Source organism: Choloepus didactylus, chromosome 23, assembly GCF_015220235.1.
Source record: "Choloepus didactylus isolate mChoDid1 chromosome 23, mChoDid1.pri, whole genome shotgun sequence".
In the NCBI taxonomy this organism is placed as follows: Eukaryota; Metazoa; Chordata; class Mammalia; order Pilosa; family Megalonychidae; genus Choloepus; species Choloepus didactylus.
Window position 1 is genome coordinate 22,728,501 of NC_051329.1, and position 23,172 is coordinate 22,751,672.

The 23,172-nt window shown below is 50.5% G+C and overlaps 1 protein-coding gene and 1 pseudogene across 6 annotated transcripts in view; both read left to right on the plus strand.

Moving 5' to 3' along the window:
* The window catches only part of KIAA1671 (KIAA1671 ortholog), a 205,564-nt gene that overhangs the window by 127,447 nt on the left and 54,945 nt on the right, over positions 1–23,172 (plus strand). Inside the window, exon 1 of one of the 6 annotated variants that reach the window (XM_037817435.1) lies at positions 419–1,666. The exons of the other annotated variants lie outside the window; for them this stretch is intronic. Within the exon in view, the coding sequence (XP_037673363.1) occupies positions 1,382–1,666 (285 nt within the window). The 5' untranslated portion in view covers positions 419–1,381. Of the gene's footprint in view, positions 1–418; positions 1,667–23,172 lie in introns of those variants that run through there. 6 annotated transcript variants of the gene reach the window in all.
* On the plus strand, positions 11,130–14,926 carry LOC119519652 (annotated as a pseudogene).

Here is a 23,172-nt window from a genome sequence, read left to right on the forward strand (position 1 = left end):
CCTTCCCTCCAGGATGAATTCCACTGCTGCCCCCTTTAGACTACCCCCTCCCCCTGTCTTCACTGGCGCTGCCATCCCACCGCTGGAACAACTCCAGCTCCATAAGGGTTAAAACCCAGCAAGCTCACGTGACCCAGTGTAAACCATAAATCATTCCCCTTACTCCTATGGTGCCTGCTTGCCCAGGATGGGGCAGATGCTGTGCCCCGGAGTTGCCATGGCAACCTTGCCTGTTCTGAGCTACAACCCACCCCAGATCCTTCCTTGGGGGACCTCAGAGCTGTTTCTCCTGGCTCAGTGTTGTCTTCCAGGGACGGTGGGGAGAGTCAGAGAGAGAGAGAAACATACAGATACAGAGAGGAAAGAGAGGGAAGCTTTGAGACAAGCAAGTGCAAACTGAGACCCAGGGAGAGGGAAAGGGCTGAGAAACTGGCAGAGAGAAAGGCCACCAGAGGGAGGCAGACAGACAGCAGCCAGAGGTCCCCAGACGCCGCCGCCTGCACCCCGAGAGAGAGAAGCAGCTTCCCAGCAGTTTGAGCCTTCCCCAGCCCTACCGGGCCCCCGACACACATGCACACGCACGCACACACACGCACACACGTGCGGCGCGTTTCCTCCTGCGCCTGCGGCGCGGGCACCGGGGTGGGTGGGCCGTCGGGCACGTGAAGGCTCCGACAGCCTCGCCGGACCGCGAACGAGTCGGGACTTGGGGAAAAGAAAAAAAAAAAAAAAAAATGGGGGCCGGCGTCAGGTCCCCGGACAGCCGTCTCCCCCGCGGCCCCTCCCGCATTCCTGGGCCGTGAAGCCCCTCGCTAAGACTGGGGCTGATGTCATCCCGGCCGCTCAGCCGGGGGACTCGGGGGCCCTGGCGGCTGCCTCCGGAAATGAGCTAGCTGCCTGCAAGCCCACAGGTTTTGGAAGCTCCTGCCGGAGGAGAGAAAACCTGCGGAGACCAGGTGAGCAGGGGGCCTAGCGGGGGGCAGCGCACCGCGTCCTCCCGGAGTGCGCTCCGGAGGGGCCGCCTCCCCCGCCGCCGCCGCGCGGGCACTGTCACGCCCTGCCTGGTTCTCGCCGCCCATCCAGCGCTCCGAGCTGGGAATCTGGGAATCGGACCTCCCGGCGTGTTTACTTTACAACTGGGGTGGACTCCCAGGGGTGACACCGAGCTGCTGCCTTTGGACTTCCGAGGGAGACCCCGCAGATCCCGGCCGGCGTGGTTGTGCGCCCCGGGTTTGGCTGAAGAGGGCTGCTGGTTCTCCTCTCTCAGCAAGCGCAGAACTTCCAGGAGCGCCAAGTGTCAGAAGAGAGGCGAGGACGCTGGCCTTTTAAATTGCCTTTCTCCCTCCTCACCTCTTGCTTCCTTCCTCGGCTCCTGCCCCCCATGGATTACCTCGGAGACAAACTCACAGTAGCCCAGACCCACATGGCTCAATGGATGGGCACCATGAGAAGGTCCTTCCAGGAGGCCCTCAATTTAGTGACCACAACTGTGGCCCACGAACGGACGAGCGGGGAGCCCACTGGACGGACCCCCTTCAAGCGCGCCTCCTCTTTCCGGCACCTGGCTTCCCGGAGCCGGGAATCTTTCCGTCGCTTCTCCGCCCGCAGCCAACAAAGATTTTCTTCACTGAGGAAAAGGCAGACGGATTCGGAGCCAGGGGACAGTGTAAGCCTATTATGTTTTTTTAAAATATTAAAACAACGGGAGCGACTTCTTCTCTCCACCCAGGGCTCCTTAGGGGAGGGGATCCCACTCATCATGCCAGGGAAGCCACCTCTTCCAGAATAATTGTCAATAAAAGCTCCCCTGCCCGAGAAAGAGACACGGAGTGGTGATTCCCCTGACGGTGGAATTTCTCTGTCTCCCGAAATTTTTCAGGAAATTTGTACTGGATTCGACGTCAGTATCAACAGCGCCGGCACATGTGCTGGGGTGGCCATGCCGGTTGACTTATCTTTAAGTGTGCAGGCTCCAGCCCCTGACACAAATGCTCGTCCTCCCCTATTTTTAGGGAGGATTAGTTGGCACCTGCTTCATCTCCTCCCACCCTGCCAGGGTGACCGAGGATGTCTTGTCGTGTGTACGTGGGGCTGTGGCTTTGGGTAGTCTTATGGCTAAGCAAAGGCAGGGGCTTTTCTGATTGCTGAAGGAAAGGGCCTTGGGAACCCAGAGGTGGAGGCCATGTTTGCCCACTGGCCCCGGGAATCCTGGGCTGGTTGTGGTGTGTGTGGGCTGAGATGGGAAGTTTTGGTGGGTCCTGGGGTTCTGCTGTCTCTCAGGCTCGATGGGGCTCAGAGGGGCAGGGTGGAAAGACAGCTAATGATTCAAAACCCGTGAAATGGGGTAGTGGCACTAGGCCCAGAGAGGGAACGGCACCTGCCTGAGGAAGCACAGCAAGTAAGTAACAGAGCTGGGGCCAGAACCCCGGGCTCTGACTCCCACTTGGAGCTCTTTCTGGCCTAGCTTTAGGCAAGCCCCTGCCACTGACCAGAACTGAACTTAAAGAGAGGGCCTGGTGTTTCCACATAGAAGACTTCGGCCACCTGACTGTATCAGCCCAATATGCAGGGACTATCTGAGGATGGGCAAAGGGCTAAACCAGCCCCTTCTCTGAGTTTAGATTTGCCACGAGGACCGATGGCCATTTGGGGCACCCAGCATTTAGGGAGAAAGCCCAGGCTCTGAGCTGGCCCTTTGTATTCTCAAGGTCGCTGCAAGCTCACAGTGGCCCTGCAAAGTGCAGGGACTCACCATCCCCCTCGCTGGCCCAGAGAGGGCTGCAACTTGCTCTGGGACACACAGCAACCAGGGTGGTCAGGTACAAACCGAAGTCAGAAGCCGAGCGCTTGAGCACGGCACATGTCTCATTAATACGATGCCTTCTTCTCTTGTGACCTGGACAAATCAGTGGGGCCAGAATTTATAAGACAGCGGCCCAGGGAGAGGATGCCTCTCATTCATTCTTTTTCCCTCTGTCTGTATCTGCCTATCTCATTCTCTCTCTTGGTCTCTTTTGTGGTATGTCTCTCTGTCTCCCTCTTTCTCTCTGTGTCTCTGTCTTTCCATCTCCCTCTCTGTCCCTCTGTCCTTGTGCATGTGTGTCTTTCTCTGTCTGCCTTTCCCTGTCTCTCTCTGTCCCCTCACCTTTTCTCTTCTTTTCTCTGTCTGTATCTCTGTCTGTCTGTATCTCTGCCACTTTCTGGCTTTCTCTATTGTACTCGTGCACTTTCTCATGGCAGAGCAGTTAAGGGTGTGGGGTTTGGTGACATCTAGGCTCTGTCCCCAGTCTGCCCCTTCGGGAGCTATATACACTTGGTCATTGGCTTGAATCCCCTGGTCCTTCTTGCCCATCACTGACAGGACCTGTGCTCCCACTTGTTGAATGAATGAGTGAAGTTGGGCGTGCAGGGTTGCCGTCTCCTTTGCCAGCTGTTGCACTGCCTAGAACAGAGGTAAATATGTGGTACATAAATTTGGACTTCCAGTTCCTTCCCATTTAGCTCAACAGGTCCCTATTTGGCACCTACTGTTTGCTGGGCACCTGCTGGCTTTGGGGTTCAGGGCTTAAATCAGACTCTGCCACATCTGGCTGAGGGAACTTGACCTGTTCTCCAGCCTCGGTTTCCCCCTCTGTCCAGTGGGAAGAAACCTGGGGTGGTTGTAAGGTTGAAACACGCACAGGACTGGGCTGGGCGCATCTTTATCCCTTTGCCCCGCTATTGCTTTGCAACTCTTCCTCTGTGGATGGGTTTGAGGGGCAGAGTTGGAGGTGAACCCTTGCCTATTACAGAGAGTAGACACAGGGCCCTGGGCCTGCCTGCCTGGGTTCGAATCCTGGTTCTGCCACCTCCCAGCTGTGTGACCTCAGGTGAACTACTCCACCTCTCTGTGCCTCGGTTTCCTCATCTGTGAAATGGGAATGATCCTGCCACTGATGGTGACATGACGCACGTGACTGTCCTCAGCATGTGGTTTGTGTGCCCTAAGAGTTAGTTATTGTCATCACTGTGACAACTAAACCTTTTCTCTCAAACCATTCCCTCCCAGATTCCCAGTGAACTGCAAAATCCAACACATGCCCCTTTGACTGGGGAACTTCACCTCAATATTTGTTTTGTGGGAGGGAACTTTTCAAAGCCACAGACAAGTACAGCTGCAGCATCTGGGGCTGGGGCTGGGTGGGGGCAGAACTGTGCAACCTTGTACATGTACGTGATTTATCTAAATAATCCACTCCACCCTGAATCCTGCCCCAGGCTTGTATTTACCCAGAACACAGTGAAAGAATCTATCATGGGTAGAAAATAACCCTCAAAGACATGTCCTGAAATGTTTTCTAAAGCCAGCCTTGAAATAATTTGCTAATGGCTTGCCTCTGTGTCCAAGGAATAAAGCGGGGAAAGAGGGAAAACAAACACATTGTCCCTGAGCTACAAAGGCAGGAAGGGGCAGGTTTGTGCTGCTGCCCTATGTGTGCCTGAGAAAGACTTGTAGGCTGCGTTTAGCTGAGCAGACTAAGTGCACTCCATTTAGGGGGCAGAGGGAGAATAGCATTACCCGGGAACAACTGCGATTTCACTGAATCTGGAGGCTGAGATAAAAGCAGGACATGGGTGCCCCCCGGATCTCTGGGGCCACGGGATGCTGTGCAAAGAGGGCTTTGGAATCAGACAGACCTGGGTTCGAGTCTTGGCTCTACCACGTGCTGGTCAAGAGGCCTTGGGCAAGTTAAATTGCCTTTTGGCCTCAGTGTCCTCATCTGTCAAATGGAGATTTGAGTTAAAGAAGGCGGCGGGTGTGAAGATTCAGTGGGATGTAGTCAACGTCAAGCCTGCTGGCATACAGGTGGTGCTTAATGAGTGTTCATGCCATGTCACTTTCAGGGAGGTCCAACCTCTATGAATGTGAGTTCCACCTGCCTAGACGGCCAGGCTGGTGCATTAGGAAGGGCGAGCAAGAACCTGGCTAACCTTCAGTGAGCATTTAGCACTGTTATTATTATTTGTGAATATTGTTTGTGTATCGTCATTCATTCTGTCCTCTTTTTGTTCAACCTGTATTTATCGAGCATATACTGGGGTGCTGGCACTGGGGATATAGCTCCCCGCCTTCACAGAGCTAGCTGCCTTTTAGTGGGGTAGATAATAAAATGTCAGCATGTAAGTATGCAATACATTTAAAATATCAAGGGCCTGCCTCTAATATCAAGTGATTGTTTGCTGTTTATTGGGGTTTCTCAGCTGCAGAATGACTGACATCTTGGCCCAGCTAGTTCTTTGTCACAGGGGGGTATCCAGTGCACTGTAGGATGTCGAGTAGCATCCGTGGGCTCCACCCCCCAGATGCTATAGCACCTTCCCACACCTCCTCCAAGTTGTGACAACCAAAAATGTCTTCAAACATGACCCAGTGTCCCCTTGCGGGAGGAGGGGCGTCAAATTTGCTCCAGGTTGAGAATCACTGCTGTATATAATTTGGTTTGGGGGACCATAACTGTAGCTCAATTATTACCCCAATGACTTAAGTGGGGGATCTGGTCTCATCAGGGTGAGAAACCTGAAACACAGAGAGGTAGAGTAACAGACCCAGGGCCACACAGCTGGGATGCACACTTGAATCTGCTGTGACACACCCACACCCCACTTTGGGGGTTCACTGTTGAAGCACTGGCACCCATGCCGAGCGTTCAACCCTCCAGCTGAAGATGGAGTGGGAATGTTTGGTTCTGCGTTAATTATGGATTGAAATGGATGCTGAAAAGATTCAGGGCTCAGTATTTCCCTCCCCACCTTTTTTAACAGGTAGGAGAGAATTTGGAAGGAAAGGGATGTTTGCCACTTTTGTTTTTGGAGGTCCTGTTCTCAGCTGCTGTCCTCTCTGAATCCGTGTCCTAGGGCTGCTCTAACAAGCCACCGTGGCTTAAAACAACAGACATTTATTCACTCCCCGTTCTGAAGGATAGAAGCCTGGTGACAAGCTGTCCACGAGCCATGCCCCAGGGGAGGACCTTCCCAGCTTCTTCCAGCCCCTGGCAGCTACAGGTGTCCTTGGCTTGTGGCCGCCTCATTTCCAGTCTGTCTCCATCTGCACATGGGCTCCGCTCTGTGCCTCTGCATCTCCTGTCCCTTATAAGCACATCTGTGATTGCATTCAGGGCCCCCTTGGATAGCCCAGCTTCCTCTTATCTTGATCCTTGACTTAATTACCTCTGGAAAGACCCGTTTTCCAAATAAGGTCACACTCATGGGCTCTGGGAGTTAAGATGTGGACTTGGCTTTTGGGGACTCCCCCCCATTCAATTCACCAGTCTCTCGGCTTCCACTCTGGCCCCTGTGGTCCATTCTCCTCCCAGTGGCTGGAGCGATTGACGCGTTCCCTGCCCCTACCCTGCACTTTGCAAGCCCTAGTTCTTGCTGACTCCCTGTGAGCTCGGCCCTGCTTCTCTCCGGCTGCCAGCCCCTTCCTCTCTCCCCCTGCCCACTCCACTGCAGTCTCCCTGGCCTCCTTGATCTTCATCCGTCACTGCACGCTCCTCCCGGGCCAGGGGCCTAGGCCCTCGCCATTCCCTCTGACTGGAAGCTCCTCCTCCTCTTTTCCCCCGATGACCTTGTCACCTCCACAGGGAGGGCTCCCTGGCAGCCTAGCTGAGGCCAGTCCCCTCTATCTCTCCATGCCTGGCCCTGTGCATTTCTTCCTGGCACTTACGTCTGTCCCTCCATCTTTCATTTGACTTGTTTTTATTGTTTATTCTCTGTCTCCTCCACTAGAATGTCAGATGTGTGACGGCTGGTGTTTTGTGTTGGACACTGAGTGTTTACTGTCATCAGAAATCCACTCTCTCTCTTATCCTTACATCCACCACCTCCATATCATAGATGGGTAAACTGAGGCCCAAAGAGAATACGTGATTTTGCCCTGGGACACCTTCTAGGAGCTGCCATCAGGAGTCCAGGCCAGGGAGGGCTGCTTGATGCTCTTTCCTTATGGGAGGGCAGGCTGGAAAATCTGAGATATGGTGGGAATAAAAAACATGTGCTCACGAAGAATTTTTATCAAGTACCTCCTTGTGCCAAGTGCTGTACTAGGTGGAGGATGAGCCAGACAAGGTCTCTGCCCTGCCAGGGCTCACCGGAACAGGGAGATAGATGCATTAAACAAATACGTAAGCTATGCATGAACAGATACTCTCAGTTAATTATTAGGGCTCTGAAGAAAGACATGCAGGAACTGGCGGGAGCACATTACGGGAGAGTGATCGGAGAAGTCATCTCAGGAGGTGACATTTCAGCAGAGACCTGAATGCAGCGAGGCGATGAGCCTTGAGAAGGGGGAGAGCATCCGGAAAAAGGAACAGCAAGTGCGCAGGCCCTGGGGCAGGACTGGCCTGCTGTGTTTGAGTGACAGCGAGGAGGCCAGGGTGACTGTAGAGAGTGAGTGAGTGGGAGAGAGTAGGAGATGAGCTCAGGGAGGTGGCAGGGGCCTGGTCTTGTAGGACTTGGGGGGTTCTGGAAAGGACTTTAGATTTTAGTGTTGTAGCATTTTGAGCAAGGGAGTGAGAACATCAGATTTGCGTTTTCGAAACCGCCCTCTGGCCACTGTATGGAGCATGGGGTGTTGGGAGGGAAGCCTGGAATAACAACTGCAGCTACCATTTATTGAGCAACTACTGGGTGCCAGGCGCTGGTTGCCACATTTCTTCTGGAGACCTGGATTTCAGAGGAGGTGTGTCCAGGGGCCACAGCCCCCAACCCTGTCTCCTGCCACCTGTGCCAAATGCTGCCTGCCACTCCCTGTCCAGAGCCCAGCCGGGTGCCCAGGCCTCAGGCTGCACCTCTGGGCTTGGAGCTGGGGCACTGGACTTAAACCAGCCCCAAAGCCCAGCTGAAGTTGCTGCATCCTCTCCTGCGGGGTGGATGGGCAGACAGGACAGGCCATTTTCTCTGGGGCTGGCCAGGCCCAATTTCAGGTCTCGTTTTCACCCGCGTGGCAGCAGAATGATATCACCCAGAGAACAATGGTCCCTTTATGGACCCAAATGGGGCCAAAGGCTTGCCCAGTGCAGGTGCCCCTGGGGGAGACCCAGAGTGACACGATGGGCAGGGCACAGCCAGCAAAGGGCTCGGCCACTCCGTGGGTGTCTGCTTGCCTAAATGATGTTACTATCCTCTCCCTTCCCCCTGGCTAAAAAAGTAGGATGTGCTCATTTTATGTTCGAAAAATAAGACCCTAAAGAGGAAAACCATATTCCCCCATTTTTCTAAGAAAGATCAGAACCACTCTTGGCATCCAAATGCATTTCCTTCCTGTCTTTTTTCCTCCATCTCCCAAACAGCATTGCCAGCCTGCTGTCTCTTTATATCCCCTAAACAGTATTAAACAGTTATTTTCTAGCAGTATTTTTTTTTTAACAGTATGATTTGTCTTTAGTAAACTCCCTTTTTAATGCCTGTGCAACCTGCTGCTGTCTGCATTATCCACAATTTGTGAAGCCCTTTGGTTGGACATTTGGGTTGTTCCCGGCTTTTGGCTCTCAGAAGGGCAGTCTCTTCTTTGTCTGGATTTCTGAGAGGTCTGTGAGGGTCAAATAAGCTCATTTCCCTCTTTCTGATCCAAGCCCCTGCTTTGTTCCTCTTGCTTTCCCTCCCTCTTTCAGTGTTTCCTAATCTCAGATGTTTTGTTCAGACAAATGCCTCATGCCTCCCCATCAGGAAGTGAGAAACGTCCGGAAGGAAATCAGAATTGATGCCTATCACGTGGAATGCTATGTTTTTGGATTTCAGGAAGAATGGAGTCTTTAGCAAGAAGTAATTATGGTAATTCCTTACAATTGGAAACAATGTATGGGGTTAGTTATAGGGGTATGCTGGTGAACGTCTAACAACTGGGTCCTTGGGGGGAAAACCCTGATTTGTTGCATTTGCCCATTTCCGTGGTATCATAATCCCACATGGCAGATTTCAAGGGGTCGCTGAACACAGGGCTGGGAGAATATGTTCAGGAGACCACTATTATGTAGTGTTTCCACAATTTGGATGCAATAGACATAAATGACCCCAAAACATAGACAATAGTACATGCAGTAATTAGAAAGTGATGAGTTTGGAATATTAATTACCTTTGATATTAATATGATTTATTCAGTTGTAAGTTTATGTAATTTAATTTTTATAATGGCTCTATTTAACAGCTAGCCCACAAAACTTCTGGTATAGGCCAGCTCCAGCTCATCATTGTTGGTTAAGAGAGTGAGTTACAGAGTCAGAGAGCTGTGGGTTTGAATCCTGGTGCTGCTGCTTATCTCACTTGCTGTGTGACCTTGGGTAGGTTACTTACTCTCTCTAGGCCTCAGCTTCTTCTCTTATAACACAGGGCTGGTAATAGCCCCCTCCATGGCTGTGGTAAAGATTGAACGAGGCCGTGCGTATGGAAAACTTAGCAACACACTTGGCACATGGTGGGACTGCAGTCATCACCATCGTTATTTGTTTAGTGATTAATAGTTGGCCATACACATTCAAGCATTGTTGTGGGCAGCCTCCAGGACAGCCACTAAGGGCTCTTGCCTTCTGAAAGCCACACCCTTTTGTCATCCCCTCCTACATTGTCCCAGGTTGGACTGTGTGACCAGTAGAATACAGCACAAGTGAGGATACCACTTCCGAGATCAGGTTACAGAAGACATTGCAGCTTCCCCGTTGGTCACTTGCTCTGGGAGAAGCCAGTGGCTATGCCTTTTGGACACCCGGCAGCCCTCTGGAGAGACCCACATGTTGAGGAACTGAAGCCTCCAGAGCACATGGGTGCACCCAGAGGTGGATCTTCCAACCTTCAGATGAGCCTGTGTCTCCAGCCAACAGCTCACTCCAACCTCACGAGAAACCCTGAGCCAGAACCTCTCAGCTAAGAGCTCAGAACTGCCCGGATCCCTGAACTCCAGAAATCCTGTGGAAATTATACATGCTTGTTATTTTAAGCCACTAAGTCTTGGGATTATTTGTTACGTAGCAAGAGATCACACTACGTTCTGTTTCATATGTCCGCACAACAACAGTCTGACGGAGCCCAGGGGTATTATCCAATCCCCATGTCAGGGGTGAGTAAATTGAGGTGGGAAGATCTCAAGCTGTCAGTGATTTCAGCGAAGGCCTTTGTCATCTCTTGGATTCTTGCTTGTAAAGTAGTCTGTTCGGCCAAGTTCCTGAGGTCTTTTGAGCAAATTCACCCTTTTAGGAGTTGGCGTGAATCTCCTGGCATGGGATGGAACCCATTTCCTGTATCCTAAGTGCTCGTTACCCCATTTGACTCATCAAACATTCATCCTAAGAGCTGGACCATAAATGACAGTGAACTCTACCACTACACATGGATTTGAGGGTATAGCGTACAAAAGTAGCTTCTCTTTAGCATCAATTTATAGGCCAGAGGATCCCATTGGGTTGCCCTGCTATAATGTAAGGTTTTATCAAGAGTTAAAAATTGCAAAGTTTGTGTGCCATTTACTTTTGCTTTTTAAATATAGATTCAGTATCGCTCACTGTGCTTTGTTGATCCAGAAAGAAAGGGGTGCAGGAACTATTAGCTCATTATGGGTAAGAGCTTGGCTCTCCCTTCACATCTGAGTATGAATCCCAGCTTTGCCACTAACTAACTATGGCACCTGAGACAGGTAACTAACTCTACTTCTCTGAGCCTGTTTCCTTGTGAAGTACTTAGCACTGTGCATGGCATCTAGAAAGCGTATAATAAATATTAGCTGCTGCTGTTCTTACAACTTTGACGTATTAGTCAGGTTAGAGTGTGGTACACTGCAGTAACAAGCAAACCCCCAGCTCTCAGTGGCTTATCCCAAAATGTTTATTTCTTGCTCTTGCAAAATCCCCTGCTGGGGTCCTTCCAGGGGCCACCACCTGACAAGGCCCTGTCCAGGCTCCTGGACTGGGAGCTCAGCCCTAGGCAGACCCCGGTGCAGTGCCCACCCCCTCCCATCCCCCACCAGTCCACCTGGAACAATGTGGCTGTGGCTGATCTGGAGGAGAAGTGAAGCCTTGGGGAGGGACAGGGAGAAGGGAGTGTTGGAGGTATAGGAGCTGAGCCCGGCCTCTCTGGCAGGCAGGGAGGAGGAGGTGGAACCTGAGTGGGTTGGCACATGGTCAGGTGGTGGTGGTGGCAACAGTGCAGAGCAGAATGAGGCTGAGCCGAGGCCCCCCATTCGGGTCACTATCAATTCCCCCAAGGACAAGAAGGAAATTGTGATCTGTGATCGAACCTCGGTCAAGGAGTGCAAAAAAGAAATCTCCCGGAGGTTTAAGGCCCAGTAGGACCAGCTCGATCCTACTGGGATTTTTGCCAGCAAGATCCTCAAGGATGGGGACACAAGGAGCCAGCATGGATCAGGGATGGGCTCACTGTCCACCTGGTCATCCAGACCCCTCCAAAGGCTCAAGATCCAGCTGCTGCCACTGCTCCTTCCCCCTCCACTCCAGACCCTGCCTCTGCACTCTCCACTACTCATGCTTCACCCGCCAACCCTGCCTAGCCCGCCGCCTCTGGCAGCACCACTTCAGATACTGGCAGTGGAAGCGGAGGAGCAGTGGGAGAAAGGGGTCCCTCCCTGGGGACCGGGAAGCACCCCACCCCCACCCCGACCCCCCAAGACTCTTGCATCCGTGCACTCTGGCTTTGGGGGCAGCCTGAGCCTAGGCTCTGCCAACTTCCTGCAGCTGCAGCAGCAGATGCAAAGGCAGCAGATGTTCAATCCTGAGATGCCGTTGCGGATCATGGAGAACCCCCTGGCCCAGGGCACAGTGTCTCACCCCAGCCCCAGCCTGATGCACCACCTGCTCATGGCCCGACCCCAGGTACAGCAGGTGATGGAGGGGAACCCTGAGATCAGCCACATGCTCGTCAACTCTGAGCTTATGAGGCAGATGACAGAGCTTGCTCAGAAACCAGCCATGATGCAGGAGATGATGCAGTAGCAGGACTGGGCCGTGAGCCACCTCGAGAGCATCCCTGGAGGGTGTCTGCCCTCTGCCACGTGCATACAGATATCCAGGAGCCTGTGTTCAGGGCTACCTGGTAGCAGTTTGACAACAATCCCTTCTCTTCCCTAGCCGGGAACTCTGACAGCTCGTCCTTCCAGCCTCTGTGGACTGCTGAGAATTGAGACCCCTCCTTAGCTCCAGGAGTCCCTTGCCCCTCTCTCCCAAGCACTGGTTCTACTGCGGAGGGCATAAGAGGATCGGGAAGCAGCCAGGTACACCCAACAGTCTTGAACCCTTTTGGGTTCAGTGCAGCTAGTCTGGGCCCAGAAATGCGAGCCCTTCTCCTGCAGATCTCTGAGCACCCCCAGCCGATATAGAATGTGATCTCAGCCTCCTACATGCACAGCACGATGCAGGTGCTTGCCCAGAACCCCAACTTTGCAGCTCAAATAATGCTGAACATGCCCGCTCTTCACAAGAGCTCCCAGCTGCAGGAACAGCTCCACCTGCAGCTTCTGGCCTTCCTGCAGCAGATGCCAGAAATTGGAGCCACTCTCCATCCTTACCAATCACCACGCCAGGCAGGCGCTGTTGCAGGTCCAACAGGGACTGCAGACCTTGCAGACTGAGGTCCCCGGGCTGGTACCCAGCCTTGGCTCCTTTGGGATGTCCTAGACCCTGGCACCTTGGGCAAGCAGCATCACTGGGTCCAACTCCTCACCAGCCACATCAGCCACATCATCTCCAGGGGCTTCCGGTGCTCAGCAGCTGCTCATGCAGCACACGATCCAGCTTTTGGCCGAGAGTGGAAATTCACGGGCGCAGACACCAGAAGTGAGATTTCAGCAGCACCCGGAGCAGCTCAGCTCCACGGGCTCCATCAACCAGGAAGCTAACCTGCAGGCCCTGGTTGCTGCAAGAGGGGACATTAACACCCCTGTGGAGAGACTCCTGGACTCTCAGCTCTCCCAATCCCTTGGTCCTTTCCTCCTGCCCTCCCTCGAAGCCAGTGTTTGGTCCCTCTGACAACCCCCAACCCCTGCAGCTTTGTCATCCTTGCATCTTCTCTCGTCCTCTCCAGACAACAGGGTGTCTTTAGAGGCATGCCCCCCAACTCCATAGCTCTGTCCAAGAACGGTGGTTTTATGTCTGCATCTCTTACTGATTCTTCTGTTGAGCAGAGCTATTTAAACGGTGTGTCCAATTTTGTTTGATCGACCCTGCCTGCTTGCCATGCAACCACCTGCAGTCTCCAAACATCTCCGTGGCAATGCAGATTACTGGGACAGGGTCTCACATCTCACCACTAGGGTTTTGCTTGTCTTCCGTCGACTTTTGGTGAATCTCTCCCCTCCTTCTTACCCCTTGCTCTCCACTAAGGAAAGAAGCTGTTCTAGAATTTCACATTCTGAAGAAGGGCAGGTGAACTTGCAGTCTGTGATTTTCCTTCTCCTCACCCCCTGTTCTGGTCACTTCCTCCAGCACATTTTCCTGGGTGCTCTTGGGGGTTCCAGGGGGAGGACAAAGACGCCCATTCACCCATGTGACGAGGGAGATGGGGCGCAGCCCTGTGGTCCAGGAGCCAGCCCCGGACCAGCTTAGTGGAGATCCATGTGGGAGGGGAGGAAATGAGATGTTCTGGAGGAAGAGGATGGAGACAGCCTGGGTAAAAGCCTGCAAGTTTGAATCAATGGTTAAGGAAGGGAGCACTAGAGGCTCTTTCAGGTGGGTTGGTCCAGGCTCAGGCCTGGTAGAGGAGATGGAGAGATGCTGATGGAATTTGAGTTGAAGAAACGGGCTCATGCAACTAAGGGATGCAGCTCACAAGGGATCCTGTTGGCCCCGTTTCCTCAAACACGTGTTCTTACACACACACACACACACACACACACAGACACACACACAGACACACACACACACACATACACACACACACACATTTCCATGAACCCAAGATCTGCCTGTGTTCCCAGCAGTGACTGGATATTCCCCTCCCCTCTTTGCCCCCCGTCAAAAATCTCAAAAGGCCTGGAGGGGATTGGTGTCTGTCTCAGCAGTGGGGGAAAGTTTGTGTGTGTGTGTGTGTGTGTGTGTGAATGCTGGGACAAGGGCATGGATTCTTTGCTGATTTCTGTTTCAGAGTTCTCTCCCCTAGACAGAAGTGGGTAGAAGGGGCCCGTCTAGAGCAGGAATGGATACAGCTAGGAAAGCTAGGTCCTTTGGGCCTTTGGCTGTGGATAACCCAAGGGTCATATGGGAAACTCCTTCTGCAGCCATCAGGGTGGTGACCACACCCTTATCACCCCTCACCCTAGTAGGTGCTTGGGGGGATCAGAAGAGGGGTCTTTCCTCCAGAGCCCCTGGCCATTAGCTTCCTAGCTTCCACCCTTTCTGTTTACTATTCTCCTCCAGGCCAGAAAGTTCTATTTCAAGAGAGGTTGGATTTGATCTGGAATCGGACAGCACTCTTTTGGAGCACGGGGGAGACGCTCATCCCTTCCCGTCTGTGCTCCTTGGCCCAGCTGCCTGGAGGACATGCCTAGGACCAGGGAGGAAGAGGAATAGAATTTTGCTCCAAATGGGGAAGGATCACAGGCAGCCCAGAGAGGACCTTGCCTGCCTCCTGTCCCCCAGGGCCCACAGTGGCCCTTCTAAATACATGGCGTGGCCTTTGTTTTTTAAAAAATCATTTGCTGCTGGACCAGTGGCTCTCTAGGGCAGCTGCTTCCCCAGGTTGTTTGCATCTTGTACCTAGGGCACCTGGGAAAGTGTGACCTCTGTGTGGCAGTGTCAGAGGAAGAAAGCTGGAGGGTCACATAGAGGCTATTGTCCCATTTTACAGATGGGGAAACAGAGGCTTAAAAATTGACCATACACTGAACAAAGATGACTATGAGTATGGTTGAAACAGGAAGGTTAGGGGTATGTATGACACCAGAAGGAAAGACAGAAGGTAAAGACTGGGATTGTATAACTTAGTGAAACCTAGAGTGGTCAATGATTGTGATTAGATGTACAAATGTAAGAATGTTTTTACATGAAGAAGAACAAATGAATGTCAACATTGCAAGGTGTTGAAAATGAAATGGTATTGGGGAAAAAAAATACAATCAATGCAAACTAGAGTCTATAGTTAACAGTAACATTGTGATATGCTTCCATTAATTGTAACAAAGGCAATATACCAAAGCTAAATGTCTATAAGAGGGGACTATAAGGGAGGGGTGTGGGATTCTTGGCGTTGGTGGTGTTGTCTGACCTTTTTATTGTATTTTATTTTTTCTTTTAATTTTTTTTTTTAGTCATCATTTTTTTCCCCTTTTTTCTCCTCTTCCTCTTTGCAGAAGAAAGGAAATGTCCTCACAGATTGTGATGGTGAATGCATAACTATGTGATTATATCAGGAACCATTGATTATTTACTTAGGAGGGAATGTATGGTGTGTGAATAAAACTTTTTAAAAAATAGAGGGACACACAAGTGCTGGAGAAAATGTGGAGAGAGAGATGATGTACCTAATCACTGTGGGTGGGGAAGTAGAATGGTGCAGCCCATCTGCAGGGCAGTGTGATGGTTCCACAGGAAGCTAAGTATGGGGCCCTGCAACCCTGTTATTGGGTATATACTTGGAAGAACTGAGAATAGAGACACAAATGGACTTTTGCACAGTGGGGTTAATGGTGGCAGTATTCCCAATTCTCAATGGATGGAGGTGGCCTAAGGCTACATTAACTGATTAATGGAATGGCAAACTGTGGTGTATACGTACAATGGAATACTGAGGGACTACAAGAAGGAATGAAGTTGTGAAGTATGCAACTAGGTGAATGGACCTTAAGGACAGTATTTTGAATGAAATAAACCAGAAATGAAAAGATAAACATTATAATGCCTCACTAATATGGACTAACCATAATGTGCAAACTCTGAGAATTGAATCTGAGAGAATAGGTTATCAGGGGAAGGCTTAGGGTAAAGGTTCCTAGATTGTAAGCTCTTACAGCAGCCACATCTATTCCTGAGTTGTAATGGCTACTTCTAAATTCTGAGATGCTGAGTTCTTGTGTATAACCTGGTCGGTCCCTGAAACTTTGGGTATCTGTGTGACACCTGAGACTTAGAGCCAGAGTTCAGCTGCTATGAGTGTCAGCATTACCCCATACAACATATGTTAAAGAGACTGAAATAGACATCAGACTTCAATTAGAGATATGAATGAAATGGACTTGGTTAGGACTAAGGTAAATCAGACTAAAGGGTAAAGGATGATATTGGCAGTGTTTTAAAACTTCAACTTCTGTGTGAGACCAAAGCAAGAGATGTTTATTTGGTGTAAAAATCTATATTTTCTGTAGTACACTATAAAATTTAACTTATATGGTCAGTTTATTCAAACACCATAGTTACATGGAACTTTGAAGAGGGAGTGAGATCTGGTTGGTTTGTAGAGGTTAGTGTGAAGCCCCGATGCATCCCCGAGTAATTTGGGCAAAAAATAAAAATGTATTTGCAAAATCCCCTTGAGGGTCTTGGGAAAAATGTGAAGATATTAAAGTTTCCCACCTGGGGAATTACTGATATTCTCACAAGGATTAGGGATTACCAATTTAGAAGGCCGAGTCCTCAGTCTTGGGGCTTGCCCTTATGAAGCTTGTTACTGCAAAGGAGAGGCTAAGCCTACTTATAATAGTGCCTAAGAGTCACCCCCAGAGAATCTCTTCTGTTGCTCAGATGTGGCCTCTTCTCTCTCTAAGCCAACTCTGCAGGTGAACTCACTGCCCACCCCCCCACATGGAACTTAACTCCCGGGGGTAGAAATCTCCCTGGCAACATGGGACATGACTCCTGGGGGTGGGAATCATCCTGGGGATGAACCTGGACCTGGCATTGTGGGTTGAGAGAGTCTTCTTGACCAAAAGGGGGAAGAGAAATGAAACAAAATAAAGTTTCAGTGGCTGAGAGATTTCAAATGGAGTCGAGAAGTCATTGTGGAGGTCATTAATCTTAATCATTATACAGATATCCCTTTTTAGTTTTTAGTGTATTGGAATAGCTAGAAGGAAATAGCTGAAACTGTTGAACTACAACCCTGTATCATTGACTCTTGAAGACGATCGTAAAACTATGTAGCTTACACTGTGTGACTGTGTGATTGTGAAAACCTTATGACTCCCTTTAGCCAGTGCATGGACAGATGAATAGAAAAATAGGGACCAAAAAAAAAAAAATAATAATAATAATAATAATAGGGAGGAATGGAGGATGCGATGTTTTGAGTGTTCTTTTTTACTTTAATTTTTGTTCTTATTCTTTTTTTGTGGTAATGAAAATGTTCAAAAGTTAATTGTGGTGATGAATACACAGCTATAAACTGTATGATGGTACTGTGAACAGTTGATTGTACACTTTGGATGATTGTATGGTATGTGAATATGTCTCGATAAAATTGAATTTAAAGAAAATTGACCAGGTGCCAGGCACTGTATTGAGCAGATTACCTTATTAAATCCTTGCAACAACACTTGGAGGTATTATTTTTATTTGTTTTGTTGTCTCCCTATCCAAGGGAGAAGATCTGGCCTGCCCAGAGTTACCTTTTTCACAGTTGGCAAAGCCTAGACTCAAATCGAGGTCTGCTTATGCCTAATTCCTTGTCCCTCCCAATCGGAGCGATGGATTGGGAGATCCAACGTGACTTTCCTGAGAGACATCGTGGTGCACACCAGGGTTCGGCACCACTGACTGCTGGGGCTTGATAATTCTTTGTGGTGAGGAGTGTCCCGTGTGGTAGGATTGTTTAGCACCGTCGTGGCCTCTGGTCACTCGATACCGGTAGCAAACCCCAATCATGACAAACAGAAATGTCTCCAGACATTGACCTTGATCCCTAGGGGCAAAATCACCCCCATTGGTAACCATTGATGTAGACAGAATTCACGTGTTGGCCAGGCTGTGACAGATCCCGAGGGGTGTCAGAACTTGAGTATGAGGGCTATGGAACGTCCTAATTTTAGGTGAAATGACCTTTGACTCCAGGAGTAATTTCAGGCAAGTCTTTCCACCATAAGAAAGCATTTTTCCTCGGCCACAAAACAGAGGAAGCAACGTCTACCCTTAATGTCTTGAGAATGAAACGAAGTGATTGTTGACTGTCTCAGCACTGTCCTTGGCACCTAGTGGGTACTTTGTGAACTACTGCTCCTACTGTCATTCTGGTGACTGCTTATCGATTGGGAGAGTCGGGGGCATATTTTCTAGCATTCGTAGATACCCTACCCTCCATGGTTCGTTGAATCCCCAGTCCCATGTTGCTGGGCTCTGAATCCAAATATTTGCCTTCTGCCAAAGCTAGAAATTACCTGCAGCCCACGTTCCTGTCACTCACCAGCTTGATTTCTACAGACGTCTCTTCCCTGGGCACGCCTATAATTCAACATCCGTAATTCCCCAGCTAGTAGCCGGGAGCCTGTTCTTTTCTTCTGGGTAATCGCCTTCTGCTCTGGGGAGGATGGGGGGTGGGTGTGGGGGCCGTGTTAAGGTAGCTGCCTGCCCTGCTCGTCTTGGCAGGAAGAGCCTGGAGGGTTCTGGAACCTCTGGTGCTGGGTTCGAGGAGAGTACAAAGGTAGCTGCCAAGGTGGATGATAGGTAAACCAAGCTTCATTATCCATAAAGTTGTTTGTATGGGCCCTGATAGCAAGTGAAACAGGCAGCTGAGGGGCCGGAGGTGGGCATGGCTTTCCTTTTCCTGGCAGAACCCCTGAGCCTCGATTGTAAGAACATGTAGATCATTCCAGGCCCCCCCTTTCATATTATGACTGGGGAATTTTAGGCCCAGAGAGGAAAAGAGGCCTACACAAAGTAACACAGCAAGTAGGCAACAGAACCAGGCCTGGAACTTGGGTTTCTGAATTCAAAATTGGGGCACTTAGAGACTGTTTCTTGACCTTGACATCCCTCAGAAGAGAGCAATGGACATTTATTGAGCTCCTACTGTTTGCACAACTCCACAGTCAGCTGTGTGAGGTGTTGAAGATGAATGAGATTCAACTCCTGCCTTTGGGAGATTTTCAGGGAAGCGGTTAAGATTCAGGCTTAGAAGTCAGGTAGGGCGGGTTCATTTCCCAGCTCTGCAACCTTGAACCAACCTCTTCCTCTCTCTGGGCCTCAGTTTCCCCATTTGTAGATGGCAGGTCTGGTGTGATCTCTTAGGGCCTTCCCAGTGGAATCAGCCCAGATTCAAATCCCTTCTCCACTGTCTACCAGCTGTGGGCCTTTGGGCAAGTCACCCTCCTCTCTAAGCCTCAGTTTTCCCATCTATAAAAAGGGCATCCTAAGACCTCTGTGCTGGTGGGGAGAATCCCGTGTGAGAATGAGTCTGAAACTCTTGGCTCAGCACCCGGCTCATAGGTGAGTGCCCAGTAGCCAGTAGTTATCAGTCATATTGCTTCACTCCTTTCCAGCCTCCCTTTCCAACCTCCCGGGGCTGCTCGCCCCTCCGGGAGAATCTCTGTCCTCCCCGCCTTGGCATAAACAGTGCCCTCTGCCTGGAATGACGGAACAGAGGCGCAGGCCTGATGGTGTTTTAAGAAGATTAAGCCTTTTTTTACAACTGTGCTGCTTTGTTGCTGGAATGACACCCCCATCTGCCCCCAGGTCTTTCATGAGTTAAGTAAGAGAAGGGAGTGAAGAGAAGGAAGGAGAGCCCATGGGCCTGGCTTCTGATCACCCTCCCCAGCTCCTGTGTTGTCTCCCTTGCTCCCCCACTCACCCCCAAGATAGACCACTCTGATCCTACCCCCTGCCCTGCCCCTAAGTTGCTACTTGATGATCAAAGCGTATTAGGGGGTCATTACCAGCCACAGCTAAGTGAGGAAGAAGCAACAGTTCATGGCCACGTGGGAAGCACGCTGCTATGACGGGGGAGGAGGGGCAGAACGGTTGGAGGTTTTTCGTATCCTGCATTGCATTTTTTTTTCTTTTTTCATGAGCAAATACACAGCCCTTTTGGGGGAGGGAGAGAAGAAAGAGTGGAGGCTGTCAGAGCTCATTTAATGAGCTTCCTAATCTTTTCATATGGCATGGAGCCCCGTGGATTTTAAACTCGGTGCCATCGGATGAAAATGTAACTCTTCCAGGTTCCTGAGCGGGCTCGTGGGGAAGAATCTGTGTCAGTTCAGTGGCATCCGTCTGCCAAGGCAGGGGTGAAGGAATAACAGGCAAAGAACAGTCAGGTAGTCTTGGATTCGAACCCTGGCACTGCCACTTCCTGTGTGCGGGGCCTTGGTTAAGGCCCTTGACCTCTTTGGGCTGCAATGTCCTTGGGTCCAAAAAGGAACTAAAATCACCCACGTGCTAGAAACACGGGGCTCCAACTCAAACCCTGGTAGGCATCAGACATGCTTTGGATACTGGTTCAGCAGAAGAGTCCCAGGAAGTGCATCTGAGATTTGCCTTTGTCCAGGTGATTTTGATGATGGTAATCTTACAGGCACCACCCTTTAAGAAACAGTCCCTTAAAGCAGTTCACTCAGGCAGCAGCTATTTATTGGGCGCCTACTGTGTGCCAGACACTATTCGAGGCCCTGAGGTTCCACCAGGGAACAAGTCAGACATGGCTCCGTCCCTCCAGGACAGTGTCATTACAGAAGCACACGCTGTGTATCTGCTCTAATGAGCATCTTACGGTTGAATGAATGAATGAATGAATCGTTAATTCTCTTGTGGGAATGGAGCAGCCATTCTTCTGTTCCTGATCATAGACGTGTGTCTGCACCTTCTCTCAAGTTCTGTCTAAACCTCAGTTTCACGACAAAGCAATACTGAGACATGTTTACCATATTATGCCCCTGAAGCCCAACACAACACCTGGCATATCCGTGAAGCGCCATAAATACCCGATTTTTGAAGGAATGCATGGACCAGTGCCTCTGGGCAGCCACCAGCCAGATTTGTTGGGTGGCCGACGGGCACAGCCAGGGGAGGGGAGGTGCTTTCTTGCTAGGAGCTTGGAGAGGCTCACAGCTATAAATCCAGAGTTCCCTGTTCAACAGCAGACTGTCCCTGCAGGTCATGGTGACTCAAGGCCTGCTGTGTTCAAGTTTCAAGAACGTGATACTTGGTCCTTGTCTTGTCCAAACAGAGAGAGGCGGCTTTGTTCTCACTCCCTACTTGAGCCACTCCGGGCCACTCGGGTTTCCTTGACTGCCTCCGCCCCACCCCCATTTCTGTTTCCTCCATCTCTCCCCCACCACTAAGCCAACTCTCTGAACCCCAAGATTCTCATAGCTCTGCGGTGCTCACTGATAGTTGTTTTTGCATGGATTTGTCAGACTCCCTTCCTGAGAGCTAATCTGGAATCCTCTGTGAACTAATTTGAGGTTGCCAAAGGGGGGTTCACTGGCTGACTCGGATTCTGTCCCTGTGCATTTATTCAGCTAGCCCCTGTCGAGGAGCAGGCATGGTACCAGGGTTTTTCTCAGGCCTGACGCTTCATAACCCTCTTAATGACCCCGAGAGACCGAGAGGAAGGGAGTTGGCCACACTTAGTGGACAGGGCGCTTGTTTGCCGAGGCAGGGGGCTTTGTGCACTTCTGCTCCTGCCAGCCAAGTCGCGGAGGTGCTTTATCATCTGTCTCCCAGGAACGTAAGTGCCATGAGGACAGGGCCCGCTCTCTGTTTTGTAGAGTCAGCGAGTGCTAGCGGCTAAGAGCACAGGTTCTAGAGCCAGACAGCCTGCATTTGAATCCCAGCTTGGCACCCTACTAGCTGGGTGACTCAGGCAAGCTGCTTCCTGGCTCTGTGCCTCGGTTTCCTTATTTCTAAAATGGGCATAATTAAGTACTTCATAGGGTGGTTGCGAAGACTGCGTCTATTTTCGTATATAAAGCACCTAGGACAGTCCCTGGCACAGGGCGAGTTCCAAAAAAGTGCTTATTGTCAATATTAACGTTGTTATATTCACTGCCATATTATAACAATATTATAAATATATATGGCATTATGATTTACATAGAGTAAAATGCAGAGATCATAAGCATAGGGTTTGATGAATTTTGAGAAATGCAGTGTACAGCTCTGTCAAGAGCTAGAATATTCCCATTGTCCCAGAAAGTTCCCCATGGCAATCATTCATCCCTGCCCACCACACCCCCTGCACCCACTCCCAGAACTGAATAAACTTCCTGAATGAATGAATGAATGAATGAATGATTGCTTACCGAGAATCCATTATGTTTGATCCTAAGCCTCTTTATGCTGGTTGTGCTGGTAGTCGTCATTATGTAACTTGATTGGCTGTTATGTAAATGTACGAGATAACAGTGCAAAAAGAGAGTTGTCAAACTATGAAAACTTTAATTAAACACTTTGAAAGGATTCCATAAAGGCAAATTGTTAAAAAAGAATGACTGTCATATTAAGGTAGAGGAGACTGTGAAAGATTGGGGTGAAATATCAGAAACAGCTAGATGGATTCTGCACTTCCAGGATTCCCCAAGTGTCTGAACCTCCACTCAGAGCTGACACCCTGCTGCGTGTCCTCCCTGTCACCTGCAGCCCCTCTCCCCACCGCTCTCCAAACCTGTCCCTCCCGGGCGAACGGAGAAGCCTAGAGTCCAGGACTTGCTGATTGGGGCAGGCAGAGAGGCGTCCAGAGGACACTTATGTAGTGGGGACGGGGAGGTAAGAGGTGGGATTCCAGAGCCCCGACCCCACACCTTACTCAGCACATCCCCAAACCAGACTGCTCTTCAATCTTGTTAACATGTCAGACTTCTGTGATTCTGCTTAAAGAGATTTTTCTAAAGCTAAAACAGGAAAAGCTGAAACCCACTGCCATGTTGCAATCTACCACCCTCAGTTGGAGACGAGATGAGGTTCCAACAGGGTGAGGGCCTTGCCTCTGGTCACACAGCCGTGCGGTGGTAGAGGCTGTCCCAGGTCTGAGCTTTCCACCTGGAGCTCTGAGTCTTCCTGGATGTTTTCTGCCCAGCAATGAAGAGGGTCCTAGGCTGGGTGTTTTCAGCCCTGGAGAGCCAAGCCCTGCAGGCATGCCTGTGGCTGGAACAGATTCCTTCCCCCCCCTGCCCAGGTGACAGAGGCAGGTTTTCCAGGCCCTGGGGTTTGCCGTCTGCACTGTGGATTTGGGGATTTTGAGTGCACGAGGCTCCCAGCATGTGCCCACACGTA